At 64.4% G+C, this 24,304-nt stretch overlaps 1 protein-coding gene across 1 annotated transcript; it reads left to right on the top strand.

The window, feature by feature from the left end:
- Positions 1–91: 91 nt before the first annotated feature.
- DUSP8 (dual specificity phosphatase 8) lies at positions 92–18,583 on the top strand. The gene is given in 8 exon segments (XM_053899304.1): positions 92–354; positions 5,994–6,333; positions 8,112–8,250; positions 13,008–13,174; positions 13,627–13,698; positions 13,701–13,788; positions 14,654–14,777; positions 15,035–18,583. Coding segments are annotated over 7 exon segments (1,878 nt in total). The 5' UTR covers positions 92–354; positions 5,994–6,102; the 3' UTR covers positions 16,092–18,583.
- Positions 18,584–24,304: the final 5,721 nt, after the last annotated feature.

The raw sequence follows: 24,304 nt of genomic DNA, 5'->3' as shown, positions 1-24,304 counted from the left end.
CCGCCCCGGGCCTGTCACTCGCGGCCGAGCGCGGCGGCCCAGCCGGCTCCGCGCCCCCCGCCCGGACGCCGGAGCCCGAGCCGCGCCGGAGCCGCACCGGCCGCGCCCGCCGAGCCCGGGGGGTGGGATGCGCGCCGCGAGCGCGCGTGCCCGTCCGCAGTGCGCGCGCCCCGGCCCGAGCGAGCGCTCCCCGCGGCGGCGGCGGCGACGGCGGCGACGGCGACGCGGCCCGCGCGCTCCCCCGGCCCCTGCCCCGGCTGCGCGGGCCCCCGCCGGGCCCATGGGCGGCGCGGCCGAGCGGGCGCGCTGAGCGGGCGCGGGTCCCCGTGCGCCCCGGACACGAGCGACGGCGAGGTGAGCGGGGGCGCCGAGCGCGGACGCGCGGGGCGCGGGCAGGGGGCCCGGGGTGGGGGTGGGGGGCGCTGCGTCTGGAGCGCTGGGGCGGCAGCACCCGGCGGGCGCCCGGGAGGAGGAGGCGGCCCGGAGGTGAGCGGCCAGGCTCGCGGGGACGCCACTGGCCCGCCCGGGAGGCCCTTCCCCCGCCTCCCCCAGCCCCCGGTGGACCCTGGCCCGGTCCACACTGGCCCACCCCTCCCTCCCCCGGCTTCGCCGCCTTTCTCCTCGAAATTCCTTCTTATTTGGGGGGTAGGGGGGAGCACGCAATAAGGACCCGGGACCTGGGCCATTTGTGATCCAGCGTGGATCTGTACGGACGTCTGCGAGAACCCCAGACTCCCTAACCCCCACCCCGCCATGGAGGCCCCAAATTGGAGAAGGTCGTCCCTGCCCCCGCGGGCTGGCGATGCAGGCCTTGACCAAAGGAGCCGAGGGTCCTGGCCTGTGGAGAGGCTCTGGAAAGGGCCCATTCCGTGTTCGGCGGGGAGGGGCTGCAGATCCGTGTCCCCTCTCTGGCCAGGCCGCCACGGGTACCCACACCCCAGGGTGCTCAGCTGGCCTCTGCAGAATAAAGACCATCCGCCCGCCTGCTGCAGAGGCAGCAGCGGGTGCTGGGGGAGGGGCTGGCACTGCCAGGCTGAGTGCAACCAGCCTCCCTCAGCCTATCTGCCCACCTTGGTGGGGAGGAGTACCTAACAGTCTGGCCCGGAGCAGAGGAGGCGATGATGGGCCGAGGATGTGCCCAGCCCCCACCAGGTCACCCCTACTGGGAGAATTTGCCTCCTGAGTTCCTGCTGCAAGCTCGTACTAGCTTCTGCCCTGGGCTGGGGGGGTTGGGGGGGGGTCCTGGGTGCTGCAGCGATTGGGGGTTCGGGGGGGGGGTCGCAGATCCCGCGGGGTGGAGGAGGGAGGTGGCCAGATCTAATGCAGTGTCCACAGGGGTGCCGCTTGGGGTGGAGGTGGGGGTGCTGCAGGCCAGGGGAGCAGCTTCATGCCCTGGGGGTCTGAGCGGAGGTCTGAGGGTCCATCACTCCCCGCTGCCTCCCTCAGACCTTCTTGCTTCTAGGGCAGCTCAGAGAATGAGTATAGCATGCAGTGTCCCCACCCTGCTCAGGGAGGACAGATGTCCCATGAATTCATTCCCCAGAAGCTTAATAAGCACCTGCCTAGGTAGGGCAGATCATGTGACCAGGAGCTGGGAGTCAGTCCTGAAGTCTGACTGAATACCTCCCGCTGCAGGCAACGAGGGCCCCAGGAGAGTTGCTGGGTGGCTTCTAGTCCCCTGCTGCCCTGGGCCCTTGGGAAGGCTCCTGTGCCCCAGAGGCTGCCTCCAGGAACAGTGGGTTCCATGCATACAGATGCAGAGAGATGCTTGAAGTGATCCTCTGCTCCAGGTCCCTACCCGGAATCCTCTCCTCTCCAGCTGAGGCTGACCAGCTGGTCCAGATGTTTCCAGTGGACAGAGAGCCCAAGGGGCCATGAAAGTCAGTGGGTGCAGACAGGAGAGGAAGCAGAGCCAAACCCATAGCAAGAGGAACGTGGGTCAGACTCTGACCACGAGGACTGCACGGGCTGAGGCCACCTCTGCCTGAACCCGTCCAGGCAGTGACTGGTGGGTGCCCCGGGATGGCCCAGGTGTGTGGCATGGGGCACAGTGACCAGAAGTCCTGCAGATCAGTAGGACTAGAACAAGCCAGGAAGGAACAGAGGAACCTAGATTTGTAGGGTCCCGAACATGCCCTCTCAAGGACCGACGTGCTGGGACCTCCCACCCCAGGCTCTGCCCAGACTCCTATGACCTGGGGGTGCAGGGCCCCCACCCCACCGTCTCCCAGGCACACAGCCTCCCCAGACCAACTTGGCTCTGCTTGGCCTTGCCATTGGCTCCTCCCGGGCAGAGTAAAGGCCAGCTTGGGTCCCGTTGCATTCACCTCGGGGAGAGGGGGTGGGGGGGGGGGGCGGGTGAGAGCATTTGGGGATCCCTGATGAGAACAGATGGGGGTAAATGAGCTGAGCTGGTGTGAGCCCCCTACCAGTCTCTCTCCTGGCCTCTCAGTTTCTGCCTCCAGAGGTGCCCCTGGTCACAGTGAGCTGGACACATCAGCATTGTGGGTGCCCCCACTGCCAGCTCTTCCCTAGGGCCTGCCTATGTGTGCCAGGCACCACTTGAGTTGGAAATACCACTCTGAGCGAGAGCCACGGGCCACCCATGGCAGACAGTCCTGACGGTGGTCTCCGGAGGTAGTGAGTTCCCCGTCACTAGGTGCTGAGCAGAAGGTACCCTGGCGAAGATGCCTTCTGTTGGGGGTCTTCTGGCCACATGTGTCTCTTGCTCAGGGACAAGAGGGTGCCCCGTGGAGGCCCTGGGAGCCAACAATGTGACAAGATCTTGGAGCTGGCTTCTGGGGTTTCAGGGGATTTGGCACGCAGAGGGCGCACCGGTGACCGCATGCATGTGCACACACATCTGCGTGTGAGCGATTGCATGAGGGGGTGGAGTGGGTTGTGGGAAAGAGGTGAGCACTGTGCGGACAGTGTGCAAGGGGGCACGTTCCGACTCACGCGGCAGTGGACACGCAGCACAGAAGCCAGGCCGCGCTGTGTACCTGACCTTTCAGAGGAAGGGGGCTGCCTGTGGCCTCCTAGGCGGTGCCCAGCCAGGTGGGGAGGGGCCTCCTGCCTTTGGACTGAGAATTGCTAAGTGTCCTAAGCAAGGAGCCCTTTGACGGGGGTCTAGGGGGCTGTGCCCCCCTCCCACTGGCACCCAGCCTCTGGAATAGCAGGTGATGGCTGCTGTCTCCCCTCAGTTCCCAAGAGTGGAGTCCGGGCTGTACCTGGGGCGGGTGCTTGAAACTGGGGAGGCCCAAGAGCCTGCAGTATCTGTTTTCCCTGTGCCCACCTGGCCCATTATAGCCCCACTTACCTGCTCAAGACTGTCCTAAGCTTTCTCCACCCCCGACTGGAGTTCTGGGCTCGGATCCATAGCACGACAGGGGAAGGTCTGCCCCCAGGAGCTTTAGCCCCGAGGAGGCCCTGAGAGGTCTGGCAGGAGGTGCACTTGGGCCAGACCGTGGCCCCTTGAAGGCTTCCTGGAGGCAGGAGTGAGGTGCTCCGTGGGTGCCCTTGGCAAGAAAGGTTAGGACCCCGTGGAGCAGAGAGGGGAGGGCCTGGAGGAGTGTCACCCCGGGGCTTTGGGACTCGTAGGGACCCGGCCCCCGGTCATCCCAGGCCCCAGCTCCTGGGCACCTGCAGGAAGCAAGGAGCGGGCCCTGCCGTTCTGCAGAGCCAGCCTGCTCTGTAGCTGTGCCGCAGGACCAGCGTTGCCTGGCACCTCCGTGGTTGCCATGGCAACGACGGAGGTGCTAACTTGCTAATGGGTCCCCCTCGGCTGCAAATAACAATACTAGAGCAGTTCACGGCCGAGCTGGAGGGTTCCCTAGGGGCTGGGGCTGAGACCAGGTACTGGGCCTGGGAGCCCAGCGGCTCCCCCTTCCAGCCCCCGGTCCCTGTCCTGCAGCCCAGCTCAGCTCCTCCACACCCTCCTCTCATCCTGAGCCCGCCTCCCTGCCTGTCCTACGGCCCTCAAGCTGTCCCGAAGCTTCATAAAACACCTCATACAGGAATCGAATTGGGGACCCCTCATCACCCAGGTGGGGACACCCCTCAGACGGGCCCCCCTGGGCAGGTGGGAACCCCCTTTGCAGACAGGCCCCCGCCAGCAAGTGAAGACCCCCCTCAGCAGGTGGGGCGCCCCTTTTGGCAGATGGGCCCTTTTGCTGTTGAACTGGTTTCATACGGCCCTCAGGATGACCAGCAGCCCCAGCTGCACCCCTAGGCCCTGCCCCCACAGTGGAGGAGCCCGGGTGCCTGCCTGGGGAGCAGGGTGTCTGTGAGTGGTATCCCAAGGCCCCGCCCGCTGACCGGGGCCATCCCGGGCACTTCCCTCTGGGCCAGCAGACACGGTCTACACCTGCCGTGCTCCTGTTTCTCTGTGAAGTCTCCCACCCACACCAGCCTGGGAGCTCACCTGAGGGGGTGGTCCAGAAATGGCCGCAGCTGCCACTGTTGTCCCCAGGGCCATCATCACTGAAGTATGACAAGTGTCCTCAGGGGGCCCCGCCGCAGCAGCAGCTGCAGCTGCAGGTTGGGGGGCGTGCTGAGGGGGTCCCCTCTCTGAGCTCCAGGGTACGTCTGTGCCCCAGCCTCTCCTGTGTCCGAGCTGGGTGGGGCTGTGGTAGAGGGAAGGTCCTGACTGAATGGCAACGGTGGAGGCCTTGGGTTCTATCCAGTGTCCTTGGTGTGACCTTCGACTGGTCCCACCCCTCCCCTGAGCCTCGGTTTCCCCCCTTCAAAGGAAACTCATCATCCTCACACTGTGTGCCTCCTGGCAGGCTGTGAGGCTCGGTGGGCCTAGAGAGAGGCCGGTCCTGGCAGGCGACACGGCAGATGGGGCCTCGCAGGCAGGACGAGGATGGGAGGCATGTGGCAGAGGCTTAGCACCAAACCCACAAGAGGGGCCTCTGCCCCGAGATCTGGGGTCCTTGTATCCCCACCTACCTCCTCCTCAGGCCGAGGGCCCTTAGAGGCCGTGCTGAGAGTCCCCGCACCCCGAGAGTCCCCACATATGGGTCACCTACTTTGACTTTCATCTTTAGGTGCCACCCATCCACCCCACCCTGGGACCTCCCAGCCCCCAGAAGGGTCCCTCTAGACCTCAGGACTTCACTGTGCCCGGAGCACACCCGTGCTGCCACCCCCATCCCATGAGCGTGTGGCGCACTCCTGCAGGGGGACAGACACTGGCCCCACATGGCACACACTCAAGCTCGCTCTGCAGAACTGGGACAGTGGCAGTGGCAGAGGAGCCCCACCTCCACTCCAAGACCCCTCCAGCACCTGCCCTGGCACCTGCCTCAGGAACCCATGGATTTGTGGAGGCAGCCCCAATGCCACCCCCGTTCCTCGGGGCCAGATTATCAGCTTATGGAGAGATTGTGCAGCATGGGGCCACAGAGGGAGGGTATGCCGGGCAAGGAGCATGTTCTGGACCCCTGCCTTGCCCAGAGTTCTGGACATTAGGAAGATGTGCAGGCCGGGGAGGGTATGCATCCTCGCAATGGGATGACAGAGCCTGAAGGCAGGATGAAGTGTTCTGGAAGCAGTGAGTGTCCATGATCCCGAAGGCCCAGGGGAGGCGTCCTCAGGCCCGTCCTGGCCAGCCAGCCCAGTCCAAGCCCTGAGATCCTTCCCTCTGTGTTCCCCCATCTGCCTTTCTGTGTCCCACTTAGAAGCTGTCCCCATGACCTGGACAGTGCAGTGCTGGGTAGGACCGCGTACAAACACTCTCAGCCCAGCGGGTCACAGACTCCACCCCGCTTACCTAAGATGTTAGGGGGCCTGACTTCCGTGGAAGAGCCAGAGGGGATGCTGGTTTATCCCAAGAGAGGAAGGGCCTCTGTGGGCACATGTCAGGCTCAAACCCCCTGGTCCCCCTGGGTCTCCCCACGGGCCCTCTGAGGCTGGCCCTGCCCAGGGAGCTGGCCAGGCACCCACCCTGGGGGCCTGCAGCACTGCTGACCCTTTGCCTCTCCCTGCAGGTCTGGCACCATGCCCGGTCCCTCCGAACTCTAAGCCACAGCCCCGGCCACCGGAGCAGCCTCTGTTCCCTTCAGGGCCCACCCCCTCCCCACTGCCCACTGCCCCACCATGGCTGGGGACCGGCTCCCTCGGAAGGTGATGGATGCCAAGAAGCTAGCCAGCCTCCTGCGGGGCGGGCCTGGGGGGCCACTGGTCATCGACAGCCGCTCTTTCGTGGAGTACAACAGCTGGCACGTGCTCAGCTCCGTCAATATCTGCTGCTCCAAACTGGTGAAGCGACGGCTGCAGCAGGGCAAGGTGACCATCGCAGAGCTCATCCAGCCAGCCGTGCGCGGCCAGGTACCTGACACCCTCCCTGCTGCGTCCACCCAGTCCCTGGGGCTGGTGCCACCTCCCCCCCCCCCACTGCCCCCAGGGCCACCCAGTCCCTGAGGCTGACTGCCTTCCCACCCAGGCCCCCGTCACTTCCGGAGGCCAGGACAGAACTCGCCAGCCAGGTACACAGGAGCTCTCAGCTAACCCCAACTGGGCTCCTAGGGCCAGAATGTACTAAGCCATTCCAAGCCTCGGGCCTTGTAGGCGGCTCCCATACCTCCTCCCTGAGCTTCCTCTTAGGGTGCACAAATGCCTCTCCCCAGGGAGGCCCTCTGCAGATACCGTCTCCCCAGATACAATTCATCACCCCTCCCTTCCAGAGCCTGCTGCCCTATCTGGGTCCTCACTCAGCCCTCCGCCCCTGGCAGAGGTCTCCCCTCATAAGACAGGGCCATGTCCCTGGGGCCCAGTCCAGGGCTCACAGAGGGGCACTGAATGGATGAGCTAGGTGTGACCTTGCACAGGGGCATGGGGCGGGCCGGGGGTGGGGGGGCACAGGGAGGCCGTGGACCAGGATGGCAGCTGGGGAGGCATGTACTGATGGCCATGAGAAGTCAGAGGAAGACAGGAGGGGTGGCCAAGAGGCTCACACTGAGAGGTCCTGTCCCCAGCCCCCAGTTCTTTCCCCTCTAGAGTTTTGAATGACCCAGAATTCTCTCTGGGCCCTCCCCCGAGAACATCCCAGGTCACCTGCGGTGGACAGTCCTGGCACCGTCAGCCAGGAGCATCGAGTCCAGCCCTGGAAGGGACCCCTGGCCCAGTGACCTGGGAAGGCAGAGGCACCTCCAGTGTGGAGAGTGGCATGCCCAGCGGCCTGGAGCTGCGGGAGGGGTCTTGGTCACAGGCCCCGCCTCAGCAGAGCTGGATGTGAGAGGACCCAGGTGGCACAGCCGCTCGTGGGGAGTCCCCCCACCCACCCCCCAAGGCCAGAACAAGCTCCCTGCAGCCTCAGTGAGGGGAATCCGGTGATTAATCACCCCCAGCGAGGACTCCCTGCCAGAGCGCAATCCCATTGGCTGCTGGTGACATCATCCAGCCTAGGGTTGGCGGCTCAGCTGGCTTAAGGGCTGAGTGTGCTTGGGGGGCAGGGCATTAGCCACTCTGAGCAGAAGCTGCTGAGCATCTGGTCCCCAGGCAGGGCATTTGGGGTGGGGGGAGGGCACGGAACCCCAACTTCGAGCTGCTGCCTCCTGAATCCAAGGTGGCTCTTGTGGCAGTCCTTTTCCCATCACTGGCTGGGAAAGAGGAGAAGGGCCCAGGCCCAAAGGCATCCCACCTGCAAAAGCCCCAAAACGTGCCTCCCGGGGACCCTGGGGACAGTTTTCCCCTTGCCTCGGTCGCCCTGAGGGTGTCCGTGCACCCCTGTCCCTGTGAGCGCCTGTGTGTACCCCTGAAGACCCTGTTGCATTCACCTGCATCTCTTCTACGTGGACGTGGCCCCCAGTGGACACCCATAAGTGCTCCCTTAGCTCAGATGCCCGTGCGTGAGGACACGGCATTAGGACAAGCGCCCCCGTTTCTGCCTGCTCCGAGGGCCTGCCTGTGCGGCTGTGGGCGTTGCTACCTGTCCAGGTGTGAGCTGTGCAGTGGGCGGCTCAGAGCCTGCCCTTCCCTCGAGGCAGCAAGGTGGCCGAAGCCCCTCCCTGCCAGTGCCTGACAAGCCACAGTGGGTGGCAGCCGGGGATGGGGGGCCTCCGGCAGGTGCCCAGCAGTGCCCTGACCTCTGCCCTCATGGCTCCCAGGTGGAGGCCACAGAGCCGCAGGACGTGGTAGTCTATGACCAGAGCACACGGGACGCCAGCGTGCTGGCTGCAGACAGCTTCCTCTCCATCCTGCTCAGCAAGCTGGACGGCTGCTTCGACAGCGTGGCCATCCTCACAGGTGAGCTCAAGGGACAGACCCAAGTGAGGGGGCTGGGGGGGCACCACTCTAAGCTTGGCTGTGCTGGGTGGAGGCGTCCGCGGAGGCAGCGTTCTGGATCCATCTCTGCTCTTTTTCCTAAGCCCAGAGACCAGCGACCACAGGGGCAGTGCTGGGAGGGGCGCCTTCTCAGTACCCCGGAGTTCTCTGAGGCTCCGTTGTCCCCTCCCCTGGACCCCCACGCTTCAGAACCCCCTCGCACACGGGCCCTCCCGCCACCACTAGCAGGTGAAGAGGTAGACAAGAGGAAAGCCCTAAATGCCAGCTGTAGCAGGTGCGGAGGGAAGGGATCTCTGACCCTCCACCTGCCTGGGAAGGGAGACACGGGCCCCATCCTCCGCAAACCCCAATCTGAGCACCCCTGGTCGCAGGCAGGGAGTGCCTGTGAAGGCCACGGCCAACACGGACGCCTACTTGACGATGACTCTGCCTGGGGGCCAACAGGGGTCCCTATAGGGCTTCCTGTTCCCCAAAAGCAGCCCAGCCAGCCTGGAGGCACACACGTAGGTGTGCCCGACGTGCGCGCGCACACACACACACGTTCCGAAGTGGTTCTTGAAGATGCCTTCCCCCCGTGGGCAGGGGCTGAGGCGCTTCCTGTAGAACCCACCTCCCAGAGGTGGCCCAGGTCCCCTAGGGCCGGGTTGACCTGGTCTGTCCCAGGGATGCACACCCCTCCCTGCCGGGCTGGGGCGTTTGTGGGTGCTCCCGCCCCTGACCTCTGCCTGCCAGGGGCTGTGGCAGGTGGGACGGAGGACGTAGAGGGCTGAGAGGGTGTTGTCCCCACCTCACACAGCCAACAGATGTACATTCAGCCTGTCTGCCCTGAGTGGCCCTCACATGCAGGCACCCCCATGGGTTGGTCCCAGGGCACCGGGCTGGCCCTCTGGCACGGGCCCAGTGGCAGCATGGACCTTCAACGTAACCTGAAGGCTAGAGCCAGGCCGCTCAGGGCAGACCTTTTGGAGGAAGTACCATATTCTGAAGGGTGTTCAGGTGGGTCAGCATCGTGTGCAGGTGTGCACACTGCCTTCTACACATGTCTGGGTCTACACGGTCAGAGGGTGTCTACATCGGTGCCTGCCCCAGGAGGCTGGTGATCTGTATTTGCTCGTGTGTGTGTGTGTGTGTGTGTGTGCATCCCACCTTGGTGATCCCAAACTTGTGTGGGTGGGCTGTGGGACTTGTGTGCATGTGTGTGAGCTCTGGGAACCACAAGCCACAGAATTGCAAACTCTGATTCAACCACTGTCCCCTGGGTTCACTGTGGGGGCTGAGCGGGTAGGAAGAAGATAGAGAGGACAGAGAGGCTCTGGGCTTTTTAATGGGTAGCCTGGGCGGACGGGAGCTCTCCCAGGGCCCAGCTGGGAACTCCAGCGTGCACGTGTGTGTGTGTGTGTGTGTGTGCCCACCCGCATTCACGCACACACGTCAGTGTGCAGGCGCACACTCTCCAGCCAGGAGCGGGAGCCACCAGGCCCTTTTCTGGGAGTCAGAGAAACTGGTCTTAGAGCAGCACCCTCCCTTACCCCCAGGCTGCCCAGGAAAGCCCAGAACCTCTAATGGTGGGTCTCCTCTGGAGGCTGGGGCCCCTCACCCAGCATGCAGTGGGGCAGGCCTAGGCTGGAACGTGCCAGGAGCACTCACTTGGGACCTGGTTGTGCCCCGCTTGGCTCGCTAAGCTCTTGGGGCTGCCGCCCCTTGCAAGGTTAGAGTATTTGCACCCATTTCACTGAGGGCCAAGCCAGGTAGAAGTTATGACCCACCATGGTATGAGAAGGGCTCAAAGTGACACCGAATCAGGACCCAGACTTGGGGACGGCCTTCTCACCTTGCCCACAGTCTGAGGCCAGAGCAGCCCCGGAGCCAGTGAGAACGGGAAGGCGGGAAGGCGAGGCTCAGTGGGAAGGAGGGATGCGGCCCGGCCAAAAAGGGGAAGTGACTTTCCAGGATCACCAAGATCACAGGGGGAGAGGGGGTCTCAGCAGAGGCCAGAAAAGGAGGACCCCACCCCTCCGTGGGTGGGGCTGAGGAGCGCTGAGAGGTTGGCGCGGCTGGAGGGCAGGGAGATCCCTCTCCCGGGACAGCGGAGGCTCTTGGAAGCAGGAGTGGAGCGGTGGGGCAGGCGCCCTGGGGTCCGGAACCGGCTGCTGTGACCGCTGCCCTCCCCGCCCCCTCCCCCCAGCAGCTCGGCGGTGACGTCCGGCGGGGCGGGGACGGGAAAGGGAGCCTGGCCCTTTAAGCGGCGGGCGGCCCTCGCCCCGGTGCGCGTTGCTGCGGAATGCGGGCTGGTGATGTCGCGGCGCCGGGTCGGTGCGCCCCCGCGGCCCGACTCCGCGCGCGCCGCCCTCGGACCCTGGCCGGAGACCGCGGCGGGAGCGGCCCCTGCGCAGAGGGTGCGCGGAGAGAGGATGGGTGGGTGGGGACCCTGCCCGGGGCGCAGGGACCGCGGGGGGCGCGCGGGGGTTGCGGGGGGTGGGGGGCACCGCCCGCATCTGGGCAGGAGAGCCCGAGCATTGGGAGCTGCGGGTGGGGGCAGGGGCCGAGTGCCCGCGGAGTCGGTGGAGTTGGTGCGTACTAGGCATGAGCTTTTGTGCGAATCCGAGATTCCATTGTGAGGTGCAGCCAGCTGGGAAGCCGTGAGGCAGAGGGAGGCGGGTATCCCTCCCGAAGGAAGGTGCCCTTGGGGACGCCTAGGGGATGGGGGCGCCTCCCGGCTGCCAAGAGTGCCAGCACCTGCAGAGGGTCCAGGCCCGCTGCCACGGATTCAACCCAGGACGGCCCCAGAGCCGGGGTGGGGGGGTGGGGGGGGGCGGCTGAAATCACTGGAGGGGCCCGTCTCCAGCTCTGCTGCACCTGACATGTATAGGGGGCTTGTAGGGGTCACTACCAGAGGCTTGGCTCTGGTTTGGTGGCGGGGGTGGGGGGTGGGGGGTGAGTCCTGTGGGGCTTTACTTGAGGAATCCCAGTCAGGTCTGGTAAGTCTGCGCCTGTGCAGAGACCCCCCTTTGTGCAGGACGTTCCTGGTGGAATGCAGCCCCCCCACCCCTCAGCTTAGGCCATGTCACCCAGAGAGTGGAGAGCAAGGGAGGCTAGAGATAGCAGAGATGAGCCGTTAGAGAGATGCTGCAGACCTTGCCCTCCTGGGGTGGGGGGCACCGTCATCCAGCAGGAACATCCAGGGGCCCCTGGCTCTGAAGGGTGAACAGCAGCCCTCCCCCAGAACCCAGGCCAGCTTTCACCTGTGAGCTGTGTTGTCATGGGTGCTGACGGTCACCCACTTCTCCCTGTCCGGCCAGCAGGCTCGTGGGGACGGGACAGCTCCTCCAAGGCTCGTGCCTGCACTCCCCCCAGCCTGGGGGCCCCCCATCACCATGCCCCCCCCCAGTCAATCCTTCGCTGGGGTCACAGGGAGCACACATGGCAGGCACTCTGGTTGGAGGTTCGTACAAACTGGCCACTGATCTGGGCTACGGGTGAAGGCCAAGGGCACCAGGCATCTCTGTCCTGGGAAATCAGCCAGGGCTCCCTCACCAGCTGTTGCTGCAGACCCGGAAAGAGCACGGGGGTCTCTTCGCCTGCAAACTCCCCTCACTCCGCGGCCTCCTCCAGAGCAGTGAGGTAGAGTGCGGTCCAGTTGAATTCTGAAATGGACCAGTCCATGGAGAGCAGAGAACGTCCACAGGGCTTGTGTCCCCGTAAGTGTGGTTAGCCCCAGGGTGCAGTCTCACGCCGTCCCACCGAGTGCTGGCGATCACACCGGGTGTGGGCAGGTGTGTTCTCAGTGTTTCTTCGCAGTCACTGTCTCCTCTGAGCTTCACAGCTACGCCATGTGGCAGGCAGGGTGCGGAAGCAGGCCAGAGGCGGAGAGAGCTCTGCCCGCGGTCACTCGCGGACTCAGAGACGTACTCGGGAGGCCCCCTCGGGGTCTTTCAGGCCAGCGGAGGGGCTCCTTCCACTGACCTGTGGCCTGGGGCTTGGATGTGCAGGGAAGGCGGCAGGGCACATGCCAGCCACGTGCAGAACGTGGGCCCGCTTGCGTGCCCTGCTTGCGCACAGCCCCTGGGCTTCCCAGCTCTCAGCCCAGCCTCTGGTGCTGCCTTCTGGGCAGAACGGAGCCCTAACTAGAGCACAGATGCCCCGCGGGCTGTGCCGATTCCAGTAGGTGATGTCATGCCCAGGGGGAGGAGGGCCCCTCAGAAGCCCTTGCCTCCTGGTCCTGGCACCCAAGCTTGGTCTGGGGCTCCCGGCCAACTAGAGCCAGGGAGGGATTGCATCAGCCCAGGGGGAGAGGCAGGAAGGCCGGGGCTGGCCCCAGGCCACGGGTACGAAGGAACCACACCCTCAGCAGGAGCCTTCCGTGGCATCCGAACGCACCCCTGCCTGGGTCCTGCACGTGCTAGACTGGCTCACCACCCAGACCCCACAATTTTACGGGCATCACAGCGGCGTCCTCAGTGCGGCCAGCTGCTAATTAGCCTGAGGAGGAATGTGGGCGTAGGGGCGGCCTGTATATGTGTGGAGCACACACCTCCACCTGGTGAGAGCAGCCCTCCAGCACCCAGCACGGAGGCCGGGTGCTCAGGCCAGAGGCCCACCCAGGGGCCTCCCTCTGGGCGGGGGAGTCCAGGCTGGGGGAGGCTGAGAAGTAGTGGTGCTCGGGGTGCCCCAGCCAGCCGACCGCCTGACCCACGTCTCCTCCGCTCCTCCTCCTGCAGGGGGCTTTGCCACCTTCTCCTCCTGCTTCCCCGGCCTCTGTGAGGGCAAGCCTGCTGCCCTGCTGCCCATGAGCCTCTCCCAGCCCTGCCTGCCGGTGCCCAGTGTGGGCCTGACCCGCATCCTGCCTCACCTCTACCTGGGCTCTCAGAAAGATGTCCTGAACAAGGTGTGTGCACAGCTGGGGCTTTGGCTGTTGGGCCGGGGGAACGAGGCAGGAGCTCAGAAGCAGCTCCGGGGCTGGTCTGGGGGAGGAAGGGAGCCGACAGGCCACGCGGGGATGGATGCCCAGGTGCGGGGAGAAGCACGGGGTTGGGGGCGCGAAGACCCAAGGGGGCTGTGGCAGGACCAGAGCATAGACGGGTGGAGAAGCAGCTCCCAGCCCCTCAGGCGGCGGAGCCCACATGCCAAACTGCTGATGTCACTGGGCCCCCGGCCAGCACTGAAAGAGTCCCGTGTTTTAAAACTGTGACGAGGGAAGAGGGTAAAGCCACCGCCCGGGCAACCCACCTCAGGCCGTGGGCGGGGCTTGCAGAGGCTCCCCTCTCCGGGACTTGCCAGGACCCGGAAGTCCGGTCCGGCGGCACCCCCGTGGTCTGACCTGTCCTCCTGTCCCTCCAGGATCTGATGACCCAGAACGGAATAAGCTATGTCCTCAACGCCAGCAACTCCTGCCCCAAGCCGGACTTCATCTCTGTGAGAGCCGCTTCATGCGCATTCCCATCAATGACAACTACTGCGAAAAGCTGCTGCCCTGGCTGGACAAGTGCATCGAGTTCATCGGTGAGGGGCGGCCGCTCCGCTGCCCGTGCTCGGTGGGGGGAGGGGGGGGGCGCGGGGGAGCAGGGGGCGGGGCCATCGAGTGCACCGTGAGGGGCAGGCGCACTCCTGCCTGTGCTTGTAGGGGGGGCAGGGGGCGGGACAGGGGGCGGGGCCATCGAGTGCACCGTGAGGGGCGGGTGCACTCCTGCCTGTGCTTGTAGGGGGGGCAGGGGGCGGGGGCCATCGAGTGCACCGTGAGGGGCGGGCGCACTCCTGCCTGTGCTTGTAGGGGGGCAGGGGGCGGGGCCATCGAGTGCATCGTGAGGGGCGGGCGCACTCCTGCCTGTGCATGTAGGGGGGGGCAGGGGGCGGGGCAGGGGGCGGGGCCATCGAGTGCACCGTGAGGGGCGGGTGCACTCCTGCCTGTGCTTGTAGGGGGGGCAGGGGGCGGGGCCATCGAGTGCACCGTGAGGGGCGGGCGCACTCCTGCCTGTGCTTGTAGGGGGGCAGGGGCGGGGACAGGGGGCGGGACCATCGAGTGCATCGGTGAGGAGCGGGCGCACTCCAGCCTGTGCTCGTGCTCGTGGTGGAGGGGGCCAGGGGGGTAGGAGTCTCCAAGAGGAGGGAGGAGCGGGCGCTCTCCTGCCTGTGCTCGTGGTGGGGGCGGGGCGGGGGGGCAGTGGGGCAGGAGTCCCGCAGAGAACAGCATGCAGGAGGTGGGAGGGAAGAGCTTGCGGTCACCGGTCACCGGCCTGAGGTGGGGCTGGGGCTGTTGGCGGCGGGGGGGGGGGGGGGGGGGAAGGGGGGAGGGCCGGTGAGGCCCACCCCCCCCCCACCTGGGTTGGGGACCCCAGGCCTGACCCCGCCCCCACGGCTCCGCCTCCAGATAGAGCTAAGCTGTCCAGCTGCCAAGTAATCGTCCACTGTCTGGCCGGCATCTCCCGCTCTGCCACCATCGCCATCGCTTACATCATGAAGACCATGGGCATGTCCTCCGATGACGCCTACAGGTAGCCCCGTCTTTCTTCCCTCCCGTCTCCCCCCGCCAGCAACGGAAAGGCCCTGGCTCGGAGGGAGGGAGAGGCCCGAGCGGGGGGGGGGGGGGGGGGGGGGGGGAGGGGGCGGAGCGGGGGGCTCCAGCACTCTCGGGCGGGCGCCTCGGCCGCGCCGCGCCCCCAGCGTGGGGGAGGGGGAGCGGAGGGAGACAGGGAGGCCGTCCGGGTTGGCAGGGAGCCCCGAGCCAACACAGCCGCTCTCCTTCCCGCAGGTTCGTGAAGGACCGGCGCCCGTCCATTTCGCCCAACTTCAACTTCCTGGGCCAGCTGCTGGAGTATGAGCGCAGCCTGAAGCTGCTGGCCGCCCTGCAGGGTGACGGGGCGTCCCACCCAGGGAGCCCCGAGCCCCTCCCGGGCCCTGCGGCCCCACTGCCGCCGCTGCCACCACCTACCTCAGAGAGCGCTGCCACCGGGAGCGCGGCGGCCAGCACAGTCAGGGAGGGCGCGCCCGGCGCGGGCGGGGAGCTCCCCGCGCCTTCCTCCAACCCCGCCACCAGCGCGCTGCAACAGGGCCTTCGTGGCCTGCACCTGTCCTCCGACCGCCTCCAGGACACCAACCGCCTGAAGCGCTCCTTCTCGCTGGACATCAAGTCGGCGTATGCCCCGAGCCGGCGGCCCGACGACCCCGGGCCCCCCGACCCTGGGGAGGCCCCCAAGCTCTGCAAGCTGGACAGCCCGTCGGGGGGCGCGCTGGGCCTGCCCTCGCCGGGCCCCGACAGCCCGGACGCGGCGCCGGAGTCGCGCCCGCGCCTCCGCCGGCGGCCGCGGCCTCCAGCCGGCTCCCCAGCGCGCTCCCCCGCGCACGGCCTCGGCCTGAACTTCGGCGATGCCTCCCGCCAGACTCCGCGGCTCGGCCTCTCGGCCCTGTCGGCACCCGGGCTGCCCGGCCCCGGCCAGCCGGTGGGCCCCGGGAGCTGGGCGCCGCCGCTCGACTCTCCGGGCACGCCGTCGCCCGACGGGCCCTGGTGCTTCAGCCCGGAGGGGGCGCAGGGCGCCGGCGGCGCGCGGTTCGCACCGTTTGGCCGGGCGGGCGCGCAGGGCGCGGGGGGCGGCGACCTGCGGCGGCGAGAGGCGGCGCGGGCCGAGGTCCGGGACGCGCGGACCGGCTGGCCAGAGGAGCCGGCCCCGGAGACGCAATTCAAGCGCCGAAGCTGCCAGATGGAGTTCGAGGAGGGCATGGTGGAGGGGCGCGCGCGCGGCGAGGAGCTGGCCGCCCTGGGCAAGCAGGCCAGCTTCTCGGGCAGCGTGGAGGTCATCGAGGTGTCCTGACGGCGGCCGGGGACCCGGCGCCCGGCGCTCCGCTGCCCTCCGCCCCCTGGTCTGGGCCGCCAGCAGCCGGGCCTACTATAAATATATATTATATATAATGCAAAGAAAGGTAAATGGTTTTACTGCGATTTTTATCGAGAAGTAAATATTTCGATTTTTTTATTTATTTAAGCTGTTCATTCTGGCAATGATTTGGCAACAGTGCGGGCGGTCCTCGGAGCTCTATTTTTACTGTCTGGTATTTAAACTGAAACACCCGTTTCTAAGCAATATGAGGCCACCTTCAGTCCCGAGCTGGGGTGCCAGGCCTGGGGTCCCCTCCCTGCCCCCTCCCTCCCCCAGGAAACACTGCTGACCGTTGCAAAGAGGCTGCCGAGCTTTTGTGCACTTTTTACATAAGAAAAAGGGGGAAAAAGGAGAAAAAAAACTTTGCCACAAACTGAGCCTCAGAACCTCCCTGTCCCTCCCTGCCCCCTCCTCTCCACTCCTTCTCTTCTGCTCCTGTCTCAGGCTCTGCACCAAAGCCTAGGTGGGAGAAGTGTGCCAGGAGCTGGGGTGTGGCGGAGGAGGCTCTGCCGGCTGGAGGCTCCCCCTCACCTGCCCTCCTATTGCCCCCCCCTCCCCCACCCCATTGCCTGGTTGGTGTTACAGGCATTGGGCCTGCAGAGGCTAGGGTGTTCAGAGGGGCTGGGGATAGAACAGGGTAGGGGCGCAGTGAAGGGGGCTCTTGAGTGTCAGATGCTGTGGGTCCCCAGAGCAGGAATGGAGGTAGAGTGCCCCCCCCCTTGCCTGAGCCCAGGTCCAGTTTCGTGGGTTCAGCAAGGCTGTTGGGTAGACGCTGCTCCCCTCTCCTCCACTTTGCAGGTGCCTCCAGCGCCACCTGCCAGGTGGGGGAAACAGCTGGAGTACAGGAGCTTGGCCCCTGGGGCAATCAGGCGGGAGGAGCTGGGCTAGCCAGTGCTGGCTCCATTGGTCAGAGGGCAGATGGATTTAGAGTCTTGTTCTGGGCTCTTCCTGCACCCAGCCCCAGGCCCCAGGTCAGACTTGGAATTCAGGTATGTTCCTGCAGGTGGGGCGGTGGGGAGGGCGGGGGGGTTCTCCACGAGGAGCTGGCTGCCTCGCAGCCGGAGGAGGCAGTTAAGCACCAGTCAGACCCTTGTGCTTCTGGGGGTGGGGGTCCTCAGCTTTGATAAGGACCCCTGACTCAGGCAGGTGCAAGAGGTGGCCCCCAGTCCTGCCCCTGCCCCTTGGGGTCCTTGGAGAAGAGCAGCTCCTGTACTCCCCTTTCCTGGGGAGCACTCACCTCTGTAGCCTCCCTGGGGTCTTCCACGTGGTGTGCCGGGGGCTTTTTGGCCCGAGTGGGCCAGCCTGGTGGGAAAGGCAGGGAAAAACTCCAGCCACCCCCTGCCCCACACCCTATCAGGTCACAGGGACCCACGGCTTTTGGAGGCAGGAGTAGATGACCCCCAATCTTCAGATGTCCTAGAGTCTAGGGGTGGGGGCTGGTCACCTTGGGAAGAGGCCAGGGGCTTGGTAGGAGGGGTGGCTGGGGGGGACGGAGTCCTCAGGCAGCGGCCTCTGTGGCTGTTTCTTCTGTTTGTTCTTCTGTTGACCTGCAGCTCTGTGCACCTGCCATCCCCCCTTTAAGCAAAAGTCCTTTCCGGTTCCCTCCGTCCCCACCCCATTCCCCAAGAAAATAAGCTATCATTGTTGTGTTTGCAATCTATGGATTAGAGGTTTAAGTATTTATTATTATTGGTTTATTATTATTATTATTGATTATGTAAATTTGCCTTCTGTCTGTCTATCGCGTTGGGTTTCTGAGGTGACCCTGGGTGTGGAGGATGCACTGGTCCCCGCCTCCGCGCCCCCACCCCCGTGCTGTCCAGGAGACAGTGGTCTGGGGCCACTGGTTGGGCCCCAAAACTCTGGAGGCAGGTCCCGCGGTCCCGGTCCTTTCCTCCCTCTGCCCTTTCTCAGGGCGGCCAGCATCTCTTGTGACTTCTGTCCTGAGGTGTGGGGGGCTCTTGCCCTTGAGGCACGGGTCACCCCAAAGCAAGCAGCTGCACTGGGGGGAGGTCTTGTCTCGGCCACCCCCTCTCCTGTCCTGGGGGGACCGGGCCCTGGCACAAGCCCCTCCCCGGCCACTTCCACGCACTGCCCAAGGCGGGGCGGGGGCCGGGCCCCAGCCCTCTCCCAAGTCTCTCGGCCCTCCTCCCCTCCCCCATACCTCCCCACCCCCCCACTCCCCGGCCCTGGCATTGGGGGTTGCCCCACATTGGATCCGCCCCCTCCTAATATTTGCTGGAAAGTCCAGCGGAGGAGAGGTGGCAGGTCCCCCGCATGGCTCCTGGTCTCTCTGGACTGGGCAGCCCGCCCCTGCCTCAGAGCCCGTCCCCCAGCGCGGCCACACTCTGCTCCCCGACCTGTCCCCTTCTTTTGTATTTGGAAACGACGTGTTGTAATAAATCCTGAGATGGATGTTTTCTCCATGCCTCTGGTTGCCTCTTTCTTCACGCTGGTGGAGGGTGGAGCAGAGATGGGGCAGCGGCCCCTGGAGGCGTCCGACACCACGGTGCTGGGGATGGGCCCACAAAACCCACTTCCCGGGGCTCACGGTCCTGACCCAGAGGGCAGCTTGGGCCTGGCGGGGGAGCCGTGCCGGAGGAGCGCCCCCTTGTTTGCGGTCACATCCCAGGGAAGATCTAAACACCTCAGAACTACGTCCAGTAAAAACTCAACCCCTTCCCATCCCACTCCCCAGGCATAACCCCTGGAGTAGCTCGCCGCTTCCCTGCAGCCCTCGTGTGCATGCCAGCGGGCGCACCATGGACACACCACACGATGGCTTTCCTTCCCAACAGAAATGGGGGTCTAGCTCTAGAGCGTGATGCAGCTAGCTTTTTAATTATTATTCAAATAATTTGTTGAAGGAATACACACGCGTGCTACAAGGACCAAAGGCCCCCACGGGTATCTGGTGGAAGGCACCGGTGCGACTCACCCACGTTCGTCCCCAACCACTGGGTTCCCACCAGGGCGGCCGGGCTGCTGCGGCTTACGTGTGTCTGCGCTGACTGCAGCGGGACGAGTGCCGGCTCTGGGCTCCGTCAGCCGCGACAGCCCGGGTTGAGGTTACTCCACCCTGTGTGGTCACAGCCACAGCTCCGACCGTTCAGGCAGGGCTCTCCTGGGACAGATTTTTAGACAGGACTCCTCTGGGTCACTCCAACGCTCGCTTGGCCATCACTGTAACAGCAGCCCCTGGGTACTGAGCTCACTCTGCCAAGCATCGCTCCAGGTTATTTCCCGGGAACGTATCTCCCCATGTCCAGGTGAGCGGTCGGACCGATCGGTGACCTCACAGAGCATCGGACCCTTCTCGCGGGCCTGGCCTGCTTATTCCTAGGGACGCTTCCCAATTTCCAAGCAGCAGAGAGCCCAAGCCAGTGACACGGGCCCGACCCGCGTGGGTGCGTGTGAGCACGTGTGCGCGTGTGTGCGTGCAGAATGCGTGTGTTTCAGGAGCCGGGAGAGAAGAGGAAGCAGGAGGTGGGGGGGGGGTGCTGAGCTGGCCCCTGTCTGGGGGCTGCCAGAGGAGGCAGGGTCCTTGAGTCCAGCATCCTAGGAGCCCTCAAGAGGCTGAAAGCTAGAACCCTTGGGCTGCCGCTAAAGCAAGGCTATTTTTAGCTCAAGAACATCTATTTATAAGTCTGGCAGCCCCTTGGAGTCAATAAAACCAGGACTGGAAGAAAGCTGTCTCAAGCACCGCGTGGTCTCTCCCACTCTCCCTAAGGCAGGAGAGCACCTGCAGGTACAGGAGGCAGGGTGATGGGGCCTCTCCCAGGCTGGCCGGCTGGGGCACAGAAGGCCAGAGGACACTGGGGGGGGGGGGGCGGGGTGCATAAGAATTCAAGCGGGGTGGGGGACGCCTTTTGCCAAGTTGACCAGGCAAGGGGAGGTCAACCTGCCCAAGAGCTGAACCAAGCAGGTAGTGAGGCCAGACCGGAACACCGGTGGGCTGGCCTCCACCTGCTCCTGGCCACACGGCCCGGTGCCCATCACAAGGGGTCTTCTGTAAACACTGGGCGTCCTGCCGGCTTCTGCCTCTTGCTCCCCTGCCTCCCTAGGTCAAGAGCTTCAGGCTCTTGATGGGTCTTGGGTGGGTGAGTTGACTGGTCAGTAAAGGCCCAGACTGGTGTGGGTCTGGGCCTGTGGGTTGTGATGCTTTCGGCCGGGGGTACCCGGGGCCCTCACCTGGCCCGCACTGCTTGGTGGCCCCCACGGGGCCAGGGTTGTGGCCACACCGGCCCTGCCAGTCCCTACGATGACCACAGGACACACCTCAGCAGCAGCCATAGGGGCACTTGGAGGGACACTTACTGCTCACAGGTCCTAGCAGGTGCACACACACACCTGGGGCCACAGGGCAAGGTCACGGGGAGAGAGGGAGGCAGCGTCTCTAACTTTTTGGGGTTGAGGGTGGCGGCTGGGGTTTCTGGAGTGGTCAGTTATCAAGGTCACCCAGGGCTTTCTAGAGGGAACTTCACGGGTGGGGCGGCCTGGCTCTGGCTCTTTATTGAGTTGGGTAGCTGGCAACGTGCTTATGTGAGATGGGTGTCTCTGAAGTGACTGCCTCGGCAGTGAAAGGCTTAATGCCAGGCACTTAGATTAACAATCAGAAAAGCTACTCATCGGGCACTTATGCTACAGGGGTGGATGGGTGGGTGGGTTAAATGGTTGGGCAGATGGGTGAATAGGGGTATATGGGTGGTTGGATAGATGAGTGTGTAGATGTACAGATGGATGGGTAAAAGGGAAGACGGATGGGTGGACAGCAGGTTGACGGATGGGTAAACGGAGGCAGCAAGAAGGAGGGAAAGAAGGTAGGTGAGTAGTAACATGACACGGTGCACTTCTGCTGGTCTACCTGATATTAGAGCTGGGTGCTAACCTTCATTCTACCGCCAGATTGTATGCAGGCTCCTAGTCCTTGCTTATAGAAGATGGGCAGTAAGTGTCCAGTGTAAAACCCACAGCTCAGAGCCGGAGACTACCGTATAGACCCAGTTCAACCCTCCCCGAGGCCCAAGGAGGTGTTAGAAGAGAGACAACCGGCCCAAAATGGAGTCACCTGTGCTAAGCTCCCAACCAGCAAACAAGACTTAACATCTAACCCAACTGCACTTTCAGCCCCTCCCAGGAGTGAACTCAGTCTGGAATTTCCTGGTCAGCACCAGTGAGGTCATCTGCCGGATCAGACCCCTCCCTTCCTGAAACAATCCACTCGTTCAACCTCCTTGTCCCCTCCAGCCCTTCTGCCCAGAAAAACCTTCCATTCTATACAACTCCTCAGAGCTTCTTTCTACCTGCTAGGTGGGGTGTTGCCCAATTCGTGAATCTTTGTATAAAGCTGATTCCACCTTCAAATTTATCCAGTCGAATTTTGTGTTTTAGCAAAGGGAACTGACATTCCGACGTCCCCCAGAGTTGGGACAGAGTCGGGGTAGGCTGTTTCCTGATCTCTGGGTGCCACTCATCCCAGCTAGCAGTCCCTGGAGGTGTCCTGAATGGGGCCAGCCTCAGTGGCCCCTCAGGCCCCTTCCAGCTCAGACCCTGCTTCTGAGGTTCAGACCTGAGGGGCTTAGAGGAGGGGAAGCTTGAAGCCACTGGTTCTCAGGAAGGTGGGGGGCTGGCCTCTGAAAGCCAGGTTGGATTTGGAGCCATGTGTAGAGGGGACAATGCAGCCAGACCACAGAGAAAGGGTGGGGGTGGGGCTGCATGCTCCAGCGGGGCGGAAGCTGACTGCCTCTGGCCAATGGGTCCAATGGGAGGTGCAGTGCGAGGCTCAGAATACCCATGGGAGGGGGTGTTGGGAGGTTGACCTGTTCTCCAGAAAAGTGGTCCTTCCTGAGAAGCCATGGGGCCTCCAAGGGTCAGAAAAAATGGAAACTGTCAGGGGCGCCTGGATGATTCAGTCGGTTAAGCGTCTGACTTCAGCTCGGGTCGTGATCTCACGGTTGTGGGTTCAAGCCCCGCATCCAGCTCTGTGGTTCAGAGCCTGCTTGGGATTCTCTCTCTCTCTCTCTCTCTCTCTCTCTCTCTCTCTCTCTCTCTCTCTCCCCTGTCTCTCTCTGCCCCCTCCCAATCGAGCTTTCTGTCTCTCTCAAAATAAATAAACTCTTAAAAAAATGGAAACTGGCAGTTGGGTGTCCCATTCTCCAGAAAGGGGTGCTGGACAGACAGGCCGACTGCCAGTGGAACTTCACAGGGCATGTCTTGTGCACCTAGCATGAGCACTCGGGAAACAGTTCTCCCTCCATGGAGGGGCTCCTTCAGCCAACCCCCCAGAGTAATCTCAGCCTTCGGTGGGGGGGGGGGCGGGCGGTGGCTAGGCTGACAAGACAGTCCCAGGGCCTCCTCCCGGCCCTGGGGTTGGGGGTGTCTCCAGATAGAAGGTCATCTCTGAAGGAGTGGCCAGGCTTTGACAAGGGTGCCGATAGCTTGATGAAGGCAAGGGGACAGGAGTGGTTCCCCAGAGGACAGACCCGAGGCAGGCAGGCAGGAGGGCACCAGGCTGAGATGCAGGGGCCAGTGCCCAGAACCTGAGGAAGCCTTGGTGGGCTGGGGAAGGACAGTGCCCCATTGCCAGAACACACACAGGCCACAGGGCAGGGTGATGCCAGGGGCAGGCCTTTGCTAACCGGGCAGGTGCCTGGAGAGAGCCCCTCTAGCCTTTCCAAACCGAGCAAATCTTCCAAGGACCGTGTTCCTGGGGAGCACCAGGGGAAGGGAAGGGCTGGGGGGCGGGGCCTCAGGAAGAAGAGCGGTGGGCGGCGTGGGACCCCCGTAAATCGGACGGGACTAGAACACACTGGCGTTCGGACGAGGGGCCTTCATTCCGGAGGGAAGAGGCAGAGGCCACGGCGGGCTGCCCTGTGCAGCCCGGTGGGAGGCTGCACCCCTTTTCTTTGCAAACACCAAAGGTGAAACCAGAGCGGCAAAGGCCTTTCCTCAAGGCAGCCCAGAGGGGTAGTTCTGAGGACCGAAGGGAAAGTTGCCCCCTTGCCGCCACCACCCCTGCCCCCATCTCGAATGAAGGGGCTGTCTCCCCCAAGCCTGCCTCGGGTGATGCCGCGCCCAAGGTGGGATCCGCCACACCCCGGGGCACTCACGCACACCTGGGGCAGCCCGGGGCCCAGCAGGCCAGGTAGCTGCCCAGGCGGGGGTGGTGGCGCCCTTGGCTTGGGGCCGGCGGGAGCCAGACTCAGCCTGACGCAATTGGCGGACGTAGCTATAAATAGCCAAGGAGAGCTTGAAATAGAAGTGGGGGAAGAGAAGGGGGAGGGGGCCGGACTCCTGGAGCCGGTAGAGGGGAGAAAAGGCCAGAGCGCCCGAAGCCAAGAGGAGGAAGACAAAGCCGGGTCCTAGAGCGCCCCACCCCCACCCAGCCTGTCTAAGGGGGTGTTTGCGCACAGAAGCAGCTGGGGAAGAAGGGTGGAGTCAAGAACCCTGCCGGCCCAGGGCGGGGGTGGCGACCGAGGGCCACAGCCCCCGCTGCCTGTCCCAGGTGGAGAGTTGGACCCTCTTGATGCCTAACGGGACGGGATTCCGTGCCCCTCCTTCCTCAGCCCCCTCTCCAGTTTAGCCCCTGACCCAGGAGCCCCTTCCAGCACCCCTCACACAGCTCCCAGGGACTGAACTAGTCTGCCCAGGAGGGGGCTCCACTAGGCGTCCCGTGCTTGCAAGGTGGAGCCCCAACGTGCTCTGGGCTCAGAGGCAGGAGGACCTGTCCAAGGCCATGCTGGGCTGATGCCGAGCGGCGATCTTTTCTCTCTTCCACCTGTTTATTTGGGGGGTCTGGGGACTTAGTCCAAGACGGGGAACCACAGGCCTGCAGGGCTGAACCCCCACAGTGAGGCCCAGAGGTGGAAGGGAGAAACCCAGGGCCTGCTCTCTGCACTCCCGCCCCTCCCCGTGATCTCTGCCCAGGTTCCTGCCCCAGGACACCCCCCGCCACGCGCCCGCCCCTCTCTGCTCCCGATCTGTTGGTGATCAGCCTTGGGGAGGAGCGTGGGCAGGCTGGTGGCCGGGTGGCAGGCGTTACGGCTGATAAAGAACGAGGGGACGTCGCAGGCGCAGCAGATCAGGCCCTTCTCCACAAGTGGGCCCTAACGGGAAACTGCAGGAGGGGCAGGCTGGGGTGGGGGAGG

This window comes from Panthera pardus, unplaced genomic scaffold (genome assembly GCF_024362965.1).
Source record: "Panthera pardus isolate Hobbes unplaced genomic scaffold, ASM2436296v1 HiC_scaffold_12, whole genome shotgun sequence".
NCBI lineage: Eukaryota > Metazoa > Chordata > Mammalia > Carnivora > Felidae > Panthera > Panthera pardus.
Note: the sequence above shows the minus strand (reverse complement) of the source record. Positions and strands in the feature narration are given on the sequence as shown.